This window comes from Euprymna scolopes, chromosome 42 (assembly GCF_053919585.1).
Source record: "Euprymna scolopes isolate OS-2025 chromosome 42, ASM5391958v1, whole genome shotgun sequence".
Taxonomy (NCBI): Eukaryota; Metazoa; Mollusca; class Cephalopoda; order Sepiida; family Sepiolidae; genus Euprymna; species Euprymna scolopes.
In genome coordinates, this window is record NC_136523.1 from 68131414 (window position 1) to 68149565 (window position 18152).

An 18152-nucleotide genomic window follows, 5' to 3' on the forward strand; every position below is an offset into this window, starting at 1 on the left:
CTCCTTATTTAGGATGCCTCTATAAAATATTAAAATCTAATGTAAACAAACATCTCCTCATTTAGGATGCCTCTATAAAATATTAAAATCTAATGTGAACAAACATTACCTCATTTAGGATGTCTCTATAAAATATTAAAATCTAATGTGAACAAACATCTCCTCATTTAGGATGCCTCTATAAAATATTAAAATCTAATGTGAACAAACATCTCCTCATTTAGGATGTCTCTATAAAATATTAAAATCTAATGTGAACAAACATCTCCTCATTTAGGATGTCTCTATAAAATATTAAAATCTTATGTGAACAAACATCTCCTCATTTAGGATGCCTCTATAAAATATTAAAATCTAATGTGAAGAAACATCTCCTCATTTAGGATGTCTCTATAAAATATTAAAATCTTATGTGAACAAACATCTCCTCATTTAGGATGTCTCTATAAAATATTAAAATCTAATGTGAACAAACATCTCCTCATTTTGGATGCCACTATAAAATATTAAAATCTAATGTGAACAAACATCTCCTCATTTAGGATGTCTCTATAAAATATTAAAATCTAATGGGAACAAACATCTCCTCATTTAGGATGCCTCTATAAAATATTAAAATCTAATGTGAACAAACATCTCCTCATTTAGGATGCCTCTATAAAATATTAAAATCTAATGTGAACAAACATCTCCTCATTTAGGATGTCTCTATAAAATATTAAAATCTAATGTGAACAAACATCTCCTCATTTAGGATGCCTCTTTAAAATATTAAAATCTAATGTGAACAAACATCTCCTCATTTAGTATGTCTATATAAAATATTAAAATCTAATGTGAACAAACTTCTCCTCATTTAGGATGTCTCTATAAAATATTAAAATCTAATGTGAACAAACATATCCTCATTTAGGATGTCTCTATAAAATATTAAAATCTAATGTGAACAAACATCTCCTCATTTAGGATGTCTTTATAAAATATTAAAATCTAATGTGAACAAACATCTCCTCATTTAGGATGTCTCTATAAAATATTAAAATCTAATGTGAACAAACATCTCCTCATTTAGGATGTCTCTATAAAATATTAAAATCTAATGTGAACAAACATCTCCTCATGTAGGATGCCTCTATAAAATATGAAAATCTAATGTGAACAAACATCTCCTCATTTAGGATGTCTCTATAAAATATTAAAATCTAATGTGAACAAACATCTCTTCATTTAGGATGTCTCTATAAAACATTAAAATCTAATGTGAACAAGCATCTCATTTAGGATGTCTCTATAAAATATTAAAATCTAATGTGAACAAACATCTCCTCATTTAGGATGCCTCTATAAAATATTAAAATCTAATGTGAACAAACATCTCCTCATTTAGGATGTCTCTATAAAATATTAAAATCTAATGTGAACAAACATCTCCTCATTTAGGATGTCTCTATAAAATATTAAAATCTAATGTGAACAAACATCTCCTCATTTAGGATGTCTCTATAAAATATTAAAATCTAATGTGAACAAACATCTCCTCATTTAGGATGTCTCTATAAAATATTAAAATCTAATGTGAACAAACATCTCCTCATTTAGGATGTCTCTATAAAATATTAAAATCTAATGTGAACAAACATCTCCTCATGTAGGATGCCTCTATAAAATATGAAAATCTAATGTGAAGAAACATCTCCTCATTTAGGATGTCTCTCTAAAATATTAAAATCTAATGTGAACAAACATCTCTTCATTTAGGATGTCTCTATAAAACATTAAAATCTAATGTGAACAAACATCTCATTTAGGATGTCTCTATAAAATATTAAAATCTAATGTGAACAAACATCTCCTCATTTAGGATGTCTCTATAAAATATTAAAATATTATGTGAACAAACATCTCCTCATTTAGGATGTCTCTATAAAATATTAAAATCTAATGTGAACAAACATCTCCTCATTTAGGATGTCTCTATAAAATATTAAAATCTAATGTGAACAAACATCTCTTCATTTAGGATGTCTCTATAAAACATTAAAATCTAATGTGAACAAACATCTCATTTAGGATGTCTCTATAAAATATTAAAATTTAATGTGAAGAAACATCTCCTCATTTAGGATGTCTCTATAAAATATTAAAATCTAATGTGAACAAACATCTCCTCATTTAGGATGTCTCTATAAAATATTAAAATCTAATGTGAACAAACATCTCCTCATTTAGGATGTCTCTATAAAATATTAAAATCTAATGTGAACAAACATCTCCTCATTTAGGATGCCTCTATAAAATATTAAAATCTAATGTGAACAAACATCTCCTCATTTAGGATGCCTCTATAAAATATTAAAATCTAATGTGAACAAATATCTCCTCATTTAGGATGTCTCTATAAAATATTAAAATCTAATGTGAACAAACATCTCCTCATTTAGGATGTCTCTATAAAATATTAAAATCTAATGTGAACAAACATCTCCTCATTTAGGATGTCTCTATAAAATATTAAAATCTAATGTGAACAAACATCTCCTCATTATAAAAAAAATGTAGTTACCTCCCTTTGTTCAAACTAATTATATCGACCACTTCTCCTTTCTGAAAGCCCTATTTTGGTTGGCTAGGATGAAGCTCCTTGGCCAATCAACAAACATTTAATATAAGCAGAATTCTGGAAAAACAGATTCGCCCTCCTTTTGAATCAATCGTCGGCCTATAGACAACTATGGAAAATCTCTCCTAAATTTGCCGCCGAATTTTGATTGAACTTTTTCAGGGAGCCGTCCAAGACTTTTGGACGATAAAGAACTTTTTATTGGACTTCTAAAGCCGCAAACACAATTAGTTTTGCAAGAACCTTTTCTTTGTAATATTTTCAATTTAATATACATAATTTTCTCCAATTCTTGTGTGAGTTCAGCAATCTTTATTTCTGTATTTCCCACTTCCTACTTCAACAAGACACCAGCTCCCGGCAATCGCCATATCATTTAGGATGCCTCTATAAAATATTAAAATCTAATGTGAAGAAACATCTCCTCATTTAGGATGTCTCTATAAAATATTAAAATCTAATGTGAACAACATCTCCTCATTTAGGATGCCTCTATAAATCTGGTCCCTAACCTACAATAGTCACTTATATCTCGGGTGTCATGTGACTTATTTTTGGGGTGAATATAAGTAAAAAAAAAAAAAAAAATTCTGATTGACTTTATTTGAATGACCAATATAGCTTTGTTAACACAAGTTGCACATAGAATTTTGCTTAACAATGTATATGCTTCTAGAAAAAAATGTATCTTTTTTGTTTTTCAAGGGACACAAAAGAACGGAATGAAAATTACAGTCCTTACAAAAATAGAACCATTATAGAATATGGCCATAATTCTCGGTAAGTTTTTTTAAAATTTACAATGAATTTTCTTTGTTTTTGTGATTAGTATTAAGGTTTACCTGCATGAAGGAAGCTGTCACACATTGTGATAGTGTATATCCATAGAGCTCCATTAGAAGCAATTTTTAAAATGAAAGACTCGAATTTCATTTTTTTTGTTTTTAAGAACGAAAAATGACTATTACAAAAACAGGAGATGCCTATTCAACTTAGTTTTGAAAAGGACAATGTTATAAGTATGGAGGAAAACAGTCAGCAAGAAGAGAGTTCCTCAAGCCTATAGTTCTTGGAAAGAAACTACTGGAATAGGAAGTCTGTATTATAATCAGGTATCAAAAAGTGAATTAGTCAAATGAACTGGAACAAAAGAGGCAGGGAATAGATCAGACAATTCTGATTTCCCAGCCCAAATATATCTGTACATGATCTGATAGTAGATTTTTAGAGATAGAGTATTAGAATGATGTAAGAAGTACAAAGAGCAATATGAATCCAGATAGATTTGATGAGAAAGAAAGATCAAGGAGTTTGAGTCGATTTTTCTTGAAAATGTGGAGAAATGCGTGACTTACCTGGATAGACCACGTGCGGGTCGGTCACCAAAAATAAATAAAAAGAAAGAAAAGAAATGGTCAAGACTCTTATTTATAGAGTAGTGATCACGTGAGTTAGAAGAATATGCAAATAGAGGTGAACGATTTTGCGATATAAAAAGCCTGTGTTGTTAAGAGGAGGGGCAGACTGTTGGCAGAAGTCAGTGCTGTCAGACGTGCTTTAGAGTTTTGTTATTATATGCTGTGTTCGATTGTTGGGAGAGAGAAAAGAGAAGAGGAGGAACCAAGAAGACATTCTGCAGATACTTGACTTTGTGTTGGTTTTAAGCTATTTCGGCGCTTGGTGTGCGGTTACTAACAATGGACAGATTCGACATTCGCTTAATACCCGAGTTCGACGGATCTACCACTGGACCGGCTGTCGTTGAATGGATTGAAAAGGCAGAGAAAATCTGTAAACTGTGCAAAATTAAAGAACCAGCCACAGTTATCCCTTTGAGGCTAACCGGAGGGGCCTATGCAGTCTACCAACAACTCGGGGATGAACCAGACTGGGATGAAATCAAGCAGAGCCTGTATACAGCGTTTGGTACAGATCCATTTGTTGCGTGGCAACAGTTCACGAGCCGGACACTTCAACCCAAGGAAACAGTCGACGTGTACCTAGCCGACCTGCGAAAATTATCTGTACCGTTTGGTGGGGTCAACGATAAAATATTAAGCTGTGCTTTTTTGGTAGGCCTACCCGAGGAGGTCAGTAAACTGTTGCGGGCATCATCAAGAATCGATGAATTGTCAACTGATGAGTTATTGGCCCGAGCTCGAAACATCTGTAAGGAACAGGAACCAATTGCAGCAGCAGCTCGTTTTCGACATGGAGGCAATGTGGACTCTCTTCCAGATAGTAATAAGCATGCCACCCCAGTGTGCTATAAATGTGGGGAGGCCAATCATTTTGCTAAAGAGTGCCGGAGTGATAGGAGAGGTGTATATCCACAATCAAAGAGACCAGTGCAATGCTATCACTGCAATAAGTTTGGGCACATATCTCGCAACTGTTCGGGAAACGAAGTTGGGGGCAAGGTACTATCGCTACCCTTGCCCCCTGCCAACCAATAAACACAGGATTGCCTGTCATTAGCGTTAAACTTGATGATGTGCAGTGTTCAGCACTTATAGACACGGGGTGTTCCCGGTCTATAGTTAGTGCCCATTGCTGTCCGGTGTGGCGGAGGAACCCAGTTGGCGTTATGACCATCAATGGCTTATCACGGGTATGTTGTGGTGAAGGGACAGTCACAATCTGCACTGAGAAGGGTGACACAGCTAAAGTTGACGTTCTGGTGATGCAGGAGAAACCCCTTGGCTACGACATGTTGCTTGGAATTGATGCAATACAAGCACTAGGAGGCGTTACAATCACAGCAGCTAGAGGTATCAGGCTTGGAGAAGGGAAAGACGTCTGTGCAGCCATGTCGATTGAAGAAAAGGACTTCTGTGCTACATTTGATGACAACGAAAGGGTGTGGACTGCAAAGTGGAAATGGGCCATGGGCCAGGAACCAGATCGGCTGTGCAACACGATTCCAGAGTATGCAGTTTCTACCAAGAATAGGGCCGCATATGAAGAAGAACTTCAGATGTGGATTGACAACGGTTGGTTAATACCATACCCACAGGAACGTCTGGGACCACCCAAGGGATTAATTCCGCTCATGGCTGTTGAACAACCTACCAAAGAAAAAATTCGTCCCGTAATGGATTACCGAGAGTTGAATCGGCATGTTGATGCGTTTACCGGAAACGCAGATGTGTGCGCTGCTAAACTGAGAGAGTGGCGTCAAAAAGGGAGCAATGTAGCACTTCTGGATCTAAAGAGGGCCTACCTGCAGATACGTGTCCATGAGTCATTATGGCCGTTTCAGACAGTACTACTCAAGGGAAAACTATATTGTTTGACACGTTTGGGTTTTGGCCTAAACGTAGCACCCTTGATTATGACAACCATTATTAAAACTGTTTTGATGCAGGATGAGACCACAGCAAAAGCTGCTTCAGCCTACATAGATGACATCTATGTTAATGAGGACATAATGTCTGCGGATGCAGTTCGAATAAAACTGAAAGCGTTTGGGTTAATAAGCAAAGACCCTAAGCGCCTAAAGGATGGAGTGCCCGTGCTAGGCCTCGAGGTCTGGGAGGAGGGCAATACGTTGCGATGGAAACGAGGGAGCCCACTTCCAAAGTTACCCAATGTATTAACAAGACGTACTGTGTTTTCTATCTGTGGTAAATTGGTAGGACATCTACCTGTCTGTGGATGGCTCCGATCGGCAACAGGAGTGGTGAAAAGACGAGTGACTACAGTAACAAAAGGATGGGACGATGTTGCGGATGATGATTCTCTCCAACAAATGATGGCTGAAATGTTGTCCAGAGTGCATAGGAATGACCCTGCCCGGGGTGAGTGGCAAGTGTCTGGAAACGAACTAAATGCATGGGTTGACGCAAGTTCGTTGGCTACAGGTGTCGTGTTGGAGCAACTAGGTGTTGTTGTGGAAGATGCATGCTGGCTTCGTCCGAAAAATGATGCCCAACATATAAATTTGGCAGAACTTGATGCCACGTTAAAAGGTCTTAATCTCGCATTGCAATGGCAGACTAATGTTGTGCATCTCCACACTGACTCATTGTGTGTTTACCATTGGTTAACCGACACCTTGACTGGAAAGGCTCGAGTTAAGACTAGAGCTGCAAGTGAAATGCTAGTACGAAGGAGACTAGCAATAATTAAGCGTCTAGTTGACGAATACAGCTTGCAGGTAGACATTACGTTAGTCTCGTCGATGCAGAATTTGGCTGATAGCTTGACTCGAGTACCAAAGAGGTGGATCGATGCAATGAGGCAGGGATCCGATCTTCAACAACAAACATGCGCGACTGTAACGGATCAATTAACACCTGACCAGATCCGTATGATACACCAGCAGATTGGACATCCTGGAATTCAGAGGACTGCATATTTTGTCCGAAGAGTATGCCCTGCAACTACAAAAGCATCAGTGAAAGCAGCCATACGTTCGTGTGAAGAGTGTCAGAGAATTGATCCGGCACCATCCCAATGGCAAAAAGGGAAGCTCGAGGTGGAGGGCAACTGGCAGCGAGTAGGGATGGACATAACACATTATGGGGGCAAACATTTTTTGACCATGACGGATTGTGGCCCGACGCGTTTCACAATATGGCGCCTGTTGACACGACAGGAGTCAGCCAGCATTATACAACAGTTGAGAGCCGTCTTTTTTGAACGTGGTGCCCCGATTGAAATTCTGACTGATAATGCCGCCACATTTCGATGTCAAGAATTTCAGAAATTCGTGCACGAATGGGGGATTAAAATGCATTATCGGTGTGCATATTATCCCGAGGGTAATGGTATAGCAGAACGGTGTCACCGCACCATCAAAAGAATTGCAGCCAGGACGCAGTGCTCTATTCCAGAAGCTGTGTACTGGTATAATATAACACCCAAGGACAATGCAACACCAGCAACTGCACCAGCCAATGGGATTTACCAATATGAACAGCGTGTGAAAGGAGTTGATGCCATACCATCAGTGGTGAGTGTTGTCAATACACCATATCAGGTGGGAGACCTTGTTTGGATAAAACCCCCAAATGCTGGGTGCACTACGAAATTTTTCCGGGGGAAAATAGATGAAATCATAAGTCCTCAGACCATGTTGATTGGTGGCATACCACGTCACGTAAAAGATATCCGCCCTTGTTATACCTCTTCTGATTCTGAGGACGATGAGGAGGATCACACACCGTTCAGAGATGATCCTGATCACTTACTGCCCCTTCAGGTGAGCATAGAAACACCACCAACAGAACCAGATGAGGGAATGATGGGACATACTGATGACAATAGTGAGGAGAGCGATGGACACAAGGAAGTAATGCCTCATCGAAATACTCGACAGAGACGAATACTGCCCACCCCCCGTGATTGCGAAACCCAGCGAGAAGGGATGATGGAGCATACCGAGGAGATGACGCCTCCGATTCTTCGGAGAAGTACCCGACAAAGACGGATACTGCCCCCCTGCCCTGATTGTGAGACACCGCCTATGGAACCACGAGACGGGATAATGGAACAGACTGGTAGTAATGATTGTGGTAATGAAGAAAACAGCAATGAGGAAGTGCTTCTTCGAAGGAGTACCCGCCAACGACGATTGCCCGCATGTCCTGTTTGTGATCATGAGATCAGGGGGGAGTGTGGAGAAATGCGTGACTTACCTGGATAGACCACGTGCGGGTCGGTCACCAAAAATAAATAAAAAGAAAGAAAAGAAATGGTCAAGACTCTTATTTATAGAGTAGTGATCACGTGAGTTAGAAGAATATGCAAATAGAGGTGAACGATTTTGCGATATAAAAAGCCTGTGTTGTTAAGAGGAGGGGCAGACTGTTGGCAGAAGTCAGTGCTGTCAGACGTGCTTTAGAGTTTTGTTATTATATGCTGTGTTCGATTGTTGGGAGAGAGAAAAGAGAAGAGGAGGAACCAAGAAGACATTCTGCAGATACTTGACTTTGTGTTGGTTTTAGAAAAGACACAAGCCGTCTTAATGAAACAAGCCATTTCTCACCTCAATCCATAACTGAATCCTGATCAACTTCTATTTCAACTGATCTGAAAGAAATGGAAGCAATACAGGCATAGTGATATCATCAGCATAGATATTCATTTTCTGAGTTTCCTCTGAAAGCTCATTGATATAGAGAATAAACAATGTTAGGGACTAGAGTAGAGCCCTGAGGAACAACAGCATTGATAGAAGAAAATGAAGAGACACCATCTAGAATTACTCAAAAGCTTTGATCAGAAAGAAAGAAATTGTAGAGTTGAATGTAATAATCAAAGAAACAAGCGCCCATGTGTGTACACCTTGTGTGACTATACGACTTACCTTCAAGTGGGATCTGAGAGAAAGATTAAAGATAGCGGTCATGGCTTTATAAGGAATGGAATTGCAAGAGATCACACTGCCAACTGCACACATATGCAAATGAAATGCAGCCAGTTTTTTAATAAAATGTCTGTTGGTTAAGGTGAGGGAGACAGACGCGTGCTGGAAGTTGAGAGAGAAAATTGTTAGGAGGAAATACAGTGGGTTTTTTTGTTTTGTGTTCTTTTTTGTTTTTTTCTTTCAAAATACCAGCCCATTTAACTGCAAGCTATTTCAGCATAATGGGGGACAAGTTCAACCTTAAATTTATACCAGAATTCAATGGCTCGACCTCGGTACTTGAGTGGGTGGAGAAGGTGGAACTATATTGTGAAGAACATTGTATACGTGATTCTTCTACGTCTGTCCAGTGGGGCTTTTGTGCTGTATCAACAACTTAGTCCTGAGGAATTAGGATTATGAGAGGATCAAGGTAGCATTATACAAGGCGTTTGCCATCAACCCTGCCACTGCTTGGGAGCTATTTGAGGCAAGAACATTACGTCTACATGAAACCATCGATGTGTATCTGGCCGTGCTGACAAAGTTGACAGTGTTGTTCGGTGGGCTGCCTGAGAGGGCCTTGTCATGCAAATTTCTGACAGGGAACCCAACCAGAGCAAAGCAACTTCTGCAAGCTAGCTCAAGCATAGCTTCATTGTCCCTTAATGATCTGGTAGACCGGGCCAGGACTGTGATGAAGAATACTTATGAGAGAACCAGTAGTCGCTGCTGCACAGTCCACACCGAGTGATGATAGACCGTCTCAGGAGCCCAGCTCCTGTGGTGAAGTCATGTGTTATAGGTGCAATGGCCAGGACCACATTGTGAGGAACTGTCAGTAGTGACTGACAGCTGTTCGCTGCTACCGATGTGATGAAACTGGTCATATGGCCCGGGATTTTGCGAGAAACAGCATTGACCTCTTCCCTAAACAAAAATTAGACAAGGCGCTTCCAACCATTTAGGTCTATCTCAACGAGCACTCCTCAATTCCGGGTGCTCATGCACCATAGTGTGTGTGGACCTCTGCCGCACTTGGAAGAAGAAGGATGTCAGGGTGACCACGATCAGTGGAGAGATAGAGACATGTTGCGAGGTGAGTACTGTGAGCATTCACACAAGAACTGGCTAACGTCGAGGCGCTGGTAGCACTCAAAAAACCACAGAGCTTTGACCTGCTCCTAGACTATGATGTCATCAGAGCCCTAGGTGATATTCACATAATGCAGATGAGGGTGGTATAGTTTCAGAAAGCTCCAGTGTGCACTGCGCTGAAGATTGATCAGCTAGACTTTATTGTTGAATTTGACCAGCAGCAGATGGCTTGAACTGCCTCATGGAAGTGGTCAGAAAACCAGGAACCAGCCAAACTACGGAGTGAGGTAGCCGAGTACCATGTACCCAACCAAATGAGGCCTGCATACGAAGAGGAACTCCATGAATGGATCAAGGATGGCTGGTTAATTTCCTACCCCTATGAGAAACTTGGATCTCCCAAAGGCCTGATCCTGCTGGTTGCTCAGCACAACAAAGCAAAGGTGAGCCCAGTGATGGGCTACCATGAACTAAATGCGCATGTTGATGCGTTCACGGCAGATGCTGACGTTTGTTCCAGCAAGCTATGAGAGTGGTGCCAACAGGGTTCCAATGTGTCCCTGCTGGATCTAAGAAAAGCTTACCCGCAGGTCTGGATCAGCGAGACGATGTGGCCATTTCAGACGGAGGTGTTTGCTGGTAGAATGTACTGCCTTGCCAGAATAGGTTTCGGGCTGAATGTGGCGCCCCAAATAATGAAGACCATCATCAATGCTGTGTTGTCATGGGAAGAAAAAATAAAAGAGGTGACATCAGTGTACCTTGATGACATATATGTGAATGAAGATGTTGTGTCATCATCACGTGTAAAGTCCAAACTGGCCGAGTTTGGTTTGATTTGCAAGGACCCAGAACATTTGGAGGATGGTACCCGTGTTTTGAGCCTGAACATTCGAGAGGAGCGAGGGAGCTTGAAGTGGGGGTGCAGAACTGCAATTCCTGAAGTGCTCGATGTCTTCATGAAGCAAGCTGTATTCTCCCCATGCGGAAAACTTGTAGAACGCTTACCAGTGTGTGGATGGACTCATGTGGCAACAGGCATCATAAAGCATAGTCACCAAAGGCTGGGATGATGAAACAGCAGACGATCTCTTGGTTCGCATAGTGAAGGAGACCATCACCAGGACAAAGCAGGATAACTCCACCAAAAGAGACGTGCATGCAGAGAGACAAACTGAACATGTGGATGGATGCAAGCACTCTTGCGATTGGTGTGCTGTTGGAGAAGAATGGGGCTGTGATTTAGGACGCCTGCTGGTTGCGACCGGCAAATGACACTGTTCATATCAACTTGGCAGAGCTCGATGCAGTAATAAAATCTGACACTCCAGTGGAAAATCAGGAAATTACGCATACACAGTGATTCGCTATGCATGTACTACTGGATATCAGACACGCTGACAGGCAAGACCAGACTGCGCACCAAGGCAGCCACCGAGATGCTGATCAGATGAAGGTTGAAGACCGTAAGAAAGCTGGTAACAGAGTACAACCTGTCTGTGGATGCGGTATTGGTCACTTCAAATTGCAACCTTGCTGGTAGACTCACTCTGGTGCCACAGAGATGGTATGATGACGTCATGAAGAAGAAAGCTGAATCAGTACGATTACTATGTGCTGCCTCTATTGAGGTGGCAGACAAAATCAGGGAGATACATCATGACAGTGGGCACCCCGGAGTAAGACAGACATGTTATTTTGTGATAGTTGACCAATCCATCGGTGTCCAAAAGTGCAGTGAAAGCGGTAGTACAAGGAATGCTAAACATGCCAGTCAATCAACCCCCACCTCGGCTAGATAGCGGAAAGGTCGGCTGGGTGTAGATACCACTTGGAGTTGATTGGATATAGGCATAACCCACTACAGCAGCCAGCACTTTCTCACGCTGATTGATTGTGGACTGACAGTGTTCGTGATCTGGCACCAATTATTAAGACAGAATTCCTCCAGTGTCATCCATGAATTGGAGTCCATATTTTATGAAAGGGGGCCACCTGAAGAGATCCTCACGGACAACAACACGGCCTTCTGCAGTGAGGAGTTCAGGCATTTCATAGACGAGTGGGGGATCTAGGCTCAGACACCAATGTGCGTATGTGGCGAGTGGCAACAGCATAGCAGAATGGTGCCACCGAAGCGTGAAGAGGATTGCAGCAAGAAAACAATACACGATCGCAGAGGTGGTCTATAATATATAATGCAACACCAAAGGATGCCGTGACTGCTGTAAGCGCATCCACCAATGTGATCCATTACTATCGAGTGTGCATCAAGGACATTGACACCCATCTGTCTGATAGGCAAGAACAGTTAGGGGACACTGTTTAGGTGAAGCCTTCCAATAGCCGATGCACCACCACCAAAGAGGACGAATCACTGGCATCATCAGTGAGTAGGCCGTGTTAGTCCACCCTAAATATGAACCAGTTTGCGAGTAACGATAATGGTGAATCATCCAACGATGACCTATGGATCTAACCTATTCCTCACGACCATGATGGTCCACTTGCGAATCCCAATGCTGATGCTGATAGTTCCAGCACCCCTTCTGAGAGCTCTGATGAAGATGAAGAAATGTATGAAGATGAAGAAGATGGTATGACTGCAAACCCTAATGCTTATACTGATAGTTCTTCTGAGACCTCCAATGAAAATAAAGTAGTCAAAGCAATCCCCCTTCATAGGAATGCTCGTAACAAATGATCACATCTACAATGCCACATGTGTGATCTTAATATCAGTCGGGAGTGTAGAGTTGAATGTAATAATCAAAGAAGCAAGTGCCTACATGTGTGTGTGTGCCTTGTGCGGCTATACAACTTACCTCCTGGGATCTGAGAGAAAGATTAAGGATGGCAGGTGTGGCTTTATAAGGCATGGTCTCGTGGAATCGCATGAGATCACACCGCCCATTGCACACATAGGCAAATGAAATACAGTCAGTTTTTTTAACAAAATGCCTGCTGACAAAGGTGAGGGGAACAGATGCATGCTGGAAGTTGAGAGAGAAAATTGTGAGGAGGAGGAAATACAGTGACAAATTCTATCCATGAACTTAAAAAATTTTTCTTCCAGAATACCAACCCATTTAACTGCATAAACATAACAATTTTAAGAAACTTACTACTTTACTATAACCTTGAAGTGTATCTAGAAGACCAGAAGGCCACACTGTTGAATGCCTTTGAAATGTCGAGCATAATGGCCCTACTTTCTCTTGAATTATCGACAGGTCCACTCAGTTACAATAGATAAAATTTACATTTTCTTATATAATTTTTAAAAATATAAAACAAAACATTCTTTGCTCTAAAAAAAATAACAAGTCAAACAGCTCAAAATACATGCTCTTGCAATAAAATAGTGGAATTTCTTTGTAGACTGAATAAAAATAATTTCTTTGTAAAATTCATTACAGAATATTTCTATTCTAAAAAAAACAATGAAACAATCATTCTCATAAAATGCAACATATTAATTATGACTAATTGTATTTACTAGTTTAAAAAAATTCTTTTCATGTCTTTTTTTATCCATCTACTTCCACCCATTTTTTAAGAACTTTCATTCAAAAATTATTTAAAAAATTATATTTCTGAAATTTACAAACCATGTTGAAATAATAACTTTATTATTTAAAACCCAATCTCGACAAAGAAAGATGTTTGTTAACAACTTTATACTTTCACATAACAATTAAATATTACAATAGAAAAATGCGAGCATGAAAAGTAAAGTACTAGTTGTTAAAACTGGAAAAGAAAAGGAGAAGATATTCTAGTAAAAAATATAATAAATTTATAAATTAAAATATTGTTGCATTAAGAATTGATTATATAATGTTATAAATTTAATTAAAAAATAAATTCTTAATGCTGCAATATTTTAAGTTATAAATTTATTATATTTTTTATTAGAATATTTTGTCCTTTTCTTTTCCAGTTTAACAACTAGCTTTTTACTTTTCCATGTTTAAGTTTAACCATATTACTTTTCATGCTCGCATTTTCCTATTGTAATCCATGATTTTTTCAGGCTTCCAATGAATTCACTTGTTCTTTGTTTAATTTCAGTCTTATTTTTTTGCGCCCATAAACACATATGTAATAACAATGTACAGCACTCGTCTGCTTTCAATAAAATCCCTCCCCCAAATTATCTCCCTTTCATTCTTTCATTCTCTCTGTTTCACTTGTTACTTCTCTTTTCAAATTAATAGCAACAGTAGTTGCTGAATCGACGTGGTTGCTCTGGGAACCAGTCATAAAAAGCGTCACTCACGTTCTTACATATTTTTACAATTTTGAACACCAGAAAATTCATCATAACTGTTGTTTTACTGAATGAAAATTGAAAAAAAATTTGTTCACTATATAGCTCAGAAGGTGATCTATAAACTGTAATAATTGTTTGAAATTTGGTCGAAAAATGAGTGAGTGGTGAAGCTTTAAAGCAGTTCTAAATAAATAAAACTACCACTTAACCATATGTTCAAACACTACAGTGTTTGAATGATAAAAAATACTGTAAAATTGAATCTAATATGAAAATCTAAAACATACCATGATCCATAAATACGCATGATCCATAAATGCAGAAATACAAAAAAAAAAATCATTAAAACAAACAAAGGGTTCAATATTCATTTATCTTGAAAACATAAGACAAACAGCTCCAAATTCATGCTCTCACAACAAAATAAACTATGGAATTTCTTCATAGAATTAATAAAAATATGTTATTTAGTAATATTACACCTACAATAAAACAATCATTTTAATAAAAATATTATGACTAAAGATCAATGTTTGTTTGCATTATTGGTCAGAGAAAATACTACATTTTCCAATATAAATAGTTCTTTGTTTTTCTTTACTTAACTACAGTAATACCTCAGTTGTTGAATGATTCTGTGGTCAAACAATTCGGTGTTCGAACCAAAAGTTAGAGATTTTTTTGCCTTGGTAATCAAATGAAATTTTGGAGTTCAAACTCCTGACTTTGCTTTGAAAGTAAAACTGTCCTTTAAACAAACATGATTCATAGTGGTCGAATGCGTGATATTTTTGAAGTGTAGTGTGACTCACCCCGATGATATCTCCACATGAGTCTGAACTTTGCAACGAGAATGGCATCATGGCAATCAATTAAACTGTTTAGATAATGTAGAAGTGTATGAGGAGCGTGCAATAAGTAATGCCCCTGACCCACTTCCAGTTGTCTGATTTAGCTGAAATTTTGCATGTGCAATGTATATCTCTACGGGTTATGTGGCAAATTACAGCTCTAAACTAATTGTGGTTTCTGTTTTACAGGTGTTTGAACTGAGTCAGGTGTGAAATGGAGCCTGTTGAATGTTGAGCAGTGATCTGGTTTTTGTATTTGAAAGGACGCACACCACAGGAGACTTTTGATGAAAGGAAAGAAACTTATGGTGATAATGCCTCATCATATGACCTTGTAAAACGTTGGCATTGTGAATTCAAACATGTCCGGAAGTCTGTGGAAACAGCTCCCAGACTTGGTCGCCCCCCCCCTTCTGCCATTGATGAGGCATCTGTCCGTCAAGTTGAGGCTGCCATTTTGGAAGATCGGCACATTACTATTCGTCAAATAGCCCAAGATGTCAAAATTAGTACAGGGTCTGTGGAAACTATCATTCATGACCATTTGCATATGCATAAAGTGTCTGCCAGATGGATTCCCAGGTTGCTCACACCATTCCAGAAGCGAAAACACGTCGAGTGCTCGAGGATGAATTTGGAGATGTGCCAAGAAGATGATCAAAATTTTTCAAAAGACTAATTACACAGGATGAAACCTTGGTCCATCACTATGATCCAGAGACCAAAAGCCCAGTCAATGCAGTGGAAGCACTTGGACTCACCACCTCCAAAGAAGGCAAGGGTGCAGCCCTCCGCTGGCAAGGTCATGCTCATAGTCTTCTGGGACCAGGACGGAGTAGTGATGACAGATTTCCTGGCAAAGGGTACCACAATTACAGAAGCCTATTATGCTTCACTTTTGAGGAAATTAAAGGAAGCTATCAAAATCAAAAGGCGGGGCAAGATCAGCAAAGGTACCCTCCTCCTGCAGGACAATGCTCCAGCCCACAACTCGCATGTCGCCAGATCAGAAGCACGGGCGTGTGGTTATGAAATCCTCCCTCATCCTCCCTACTCTTCTGACCTTGCACCTTCCGACTTTCATCTCTTCCCAGCCATGAAGTTGTTTTTGAAAGGAAACTGTTTCCCAGATTATGCAGCCTTGATTTCTGAAGTCAGATCGTGGTTGGAGGACCAACCTGGGGTGTTCTACAAAAACGGTCTCCAGAGCTGCATCAAACAATGGGAAAAATGCATAACTCTGGGTAGAGAAGGACTAATAACTTTGCCAAGTTTCGTTGCTCTACTGCTATGGGAAATGGGTCAGGGACATTACTTATTGCACACCCCCCGTAAGCCATGTTTAGTTTCAGAACAGTTTCCAATGGTTAGTTGTTCTACACAAGTCCTGGAGGTGACTGGTTCTCAGTAGACAGTTCTTGAGTTGGAATCCAGTGCAAAAGATTTTTCCCGTGTTGACACGAAGAAAACATATGCGAAGTTGCTACAGAAAGGTTTAATATTTATAGAGCAATTCTAGTTTCTGATTGGTTGGTAGCAGAATGTGAATTAATTTGATTCGTCAGTTCCTAAAAGCATCGTTTATAAATAGAATCTCCTGACTGTATGGGATCATACCCCATTATAGGGCAAAAATAGTGCAACAGTGTTGCAATAGAACCCTACAATTTGATTGATCAACCTCTTTTAGGATTGAATGACAGAGGGCTACAAGGTGCCTATGAAGTCAAGAAAAAAGTCAGTAGAGACCAGGGCTGAATGCAGTGAACTTACTTCGGGATAACACCCAATAATTTCGCAAAATATTTAAAAAAAAACAAAAAAACAATTACAATTTGCCTTTTGTTTTGATGGAAGCAGATTCCTCTTCCAAGCAATAAACTCCCTAACCCTCCCTGCCTCTTCATCCATCCACCTGATTCAACCAGATCAGGCTGTCTGAAGATGGCTTCCTGGCTCAAGTGCACCTACATTTACACCTTTTTGTTTTTGTGTTTCTTAACTCTTTGCACAACTAAATCATGTTCTGCAAAGCCTAAAACAAAAACAATTGTCCCCTTCACCTCCCTTTTTTCTTTTTCCACCCCCCTACTGGCTTTCTGACTTAAAACACCCCAACCAAGAACATTATAAACCTTTTCCCTTTGCGGAGCTGAATCATGTTCTGCGGGGCCGGGAATAAAAGCAACAAAATCCACTGCAAATCTTTACCCTTATCTCTACCTTACTCTACAAAATCAGTAAATTGGAACCCATGAATAAATACAGGAAGATTTAAACAACTTTAAGTATAAAACCTTTTTTGTTTCTCTCTCTTCTCGCCCTTCAGAGGGTAAAAATCCTTCAGAGGCAACCAGTTAGCCATAGGTTGCTATCTATAATGCTTTGGGACGTGATCCTGGTGATTGAGCTGACCTTAACCTGTGTACATAGAAGTCTAGGCACCGCAACACATCATTTCGGCTCTTACTTTGGCTATACGGGCAGTCAGAGAGACCTGATCCGACTAATCAGCCAGTCATGTCAAGCCCTAGCACTTACATGTAAAATGCCAACTTCCACAGCAAAGAACAAAACTCAAAGGTACTTCAACATTTTTTTCCCTCATAACCAAAAATAGGCAAATCAAGTAAGTGCTAGAAGGCAGTGGCAAGGATCAATCAATTCGAAAGACCAGAACTCAACTCTCCATCTGAACATGTCTTTTTGAGGACATAATGAACAGGAAATAGAAAGTGCTTGAGAACTCCTTACCAAAAACTTGGAAACTTATCACCTTTTCTAATAGAAAAGATATTATCTACAAAACGTAAACCAAAAACAATTAAAAAAAACAAAACACGGAAACCTACTAGTCGAAGTAACCAATCATAAAGATGCCCAAGCTCTACTTAAAATGAAGAATTTCCATGAGTATAAGTGCAGAGTCTTTCCCCATGAAAGACTTTGCACTTC

At 39.4% G+C, this 18152-nt stretch overlaps 1 protein-coding gene across 3 annotated transcripts in view; it reads left to right on the forward strand.

Annotated features, from left to right (window-relative positions):
* LOC145267126 (uncharacterized) overlaps positions 1-18152 on the forward strand; it is a 545487-nt gene that overhangs the window by 285838 nt on the left and 241497 nt on the right. For all 3 annotated transcript variants that reach the window (XM_080123160.1, XM_080123163.1, XM_080123161.1), the window contains one exon: positions 3326-3400. In XM_080123160.1, the coding sequence (XP_079979286.1) occupies positions 3326-3400 (75 nt within the window). The remainder of the gene's footprint in view (positions 1-3325; positions 3401-18152) is intronic.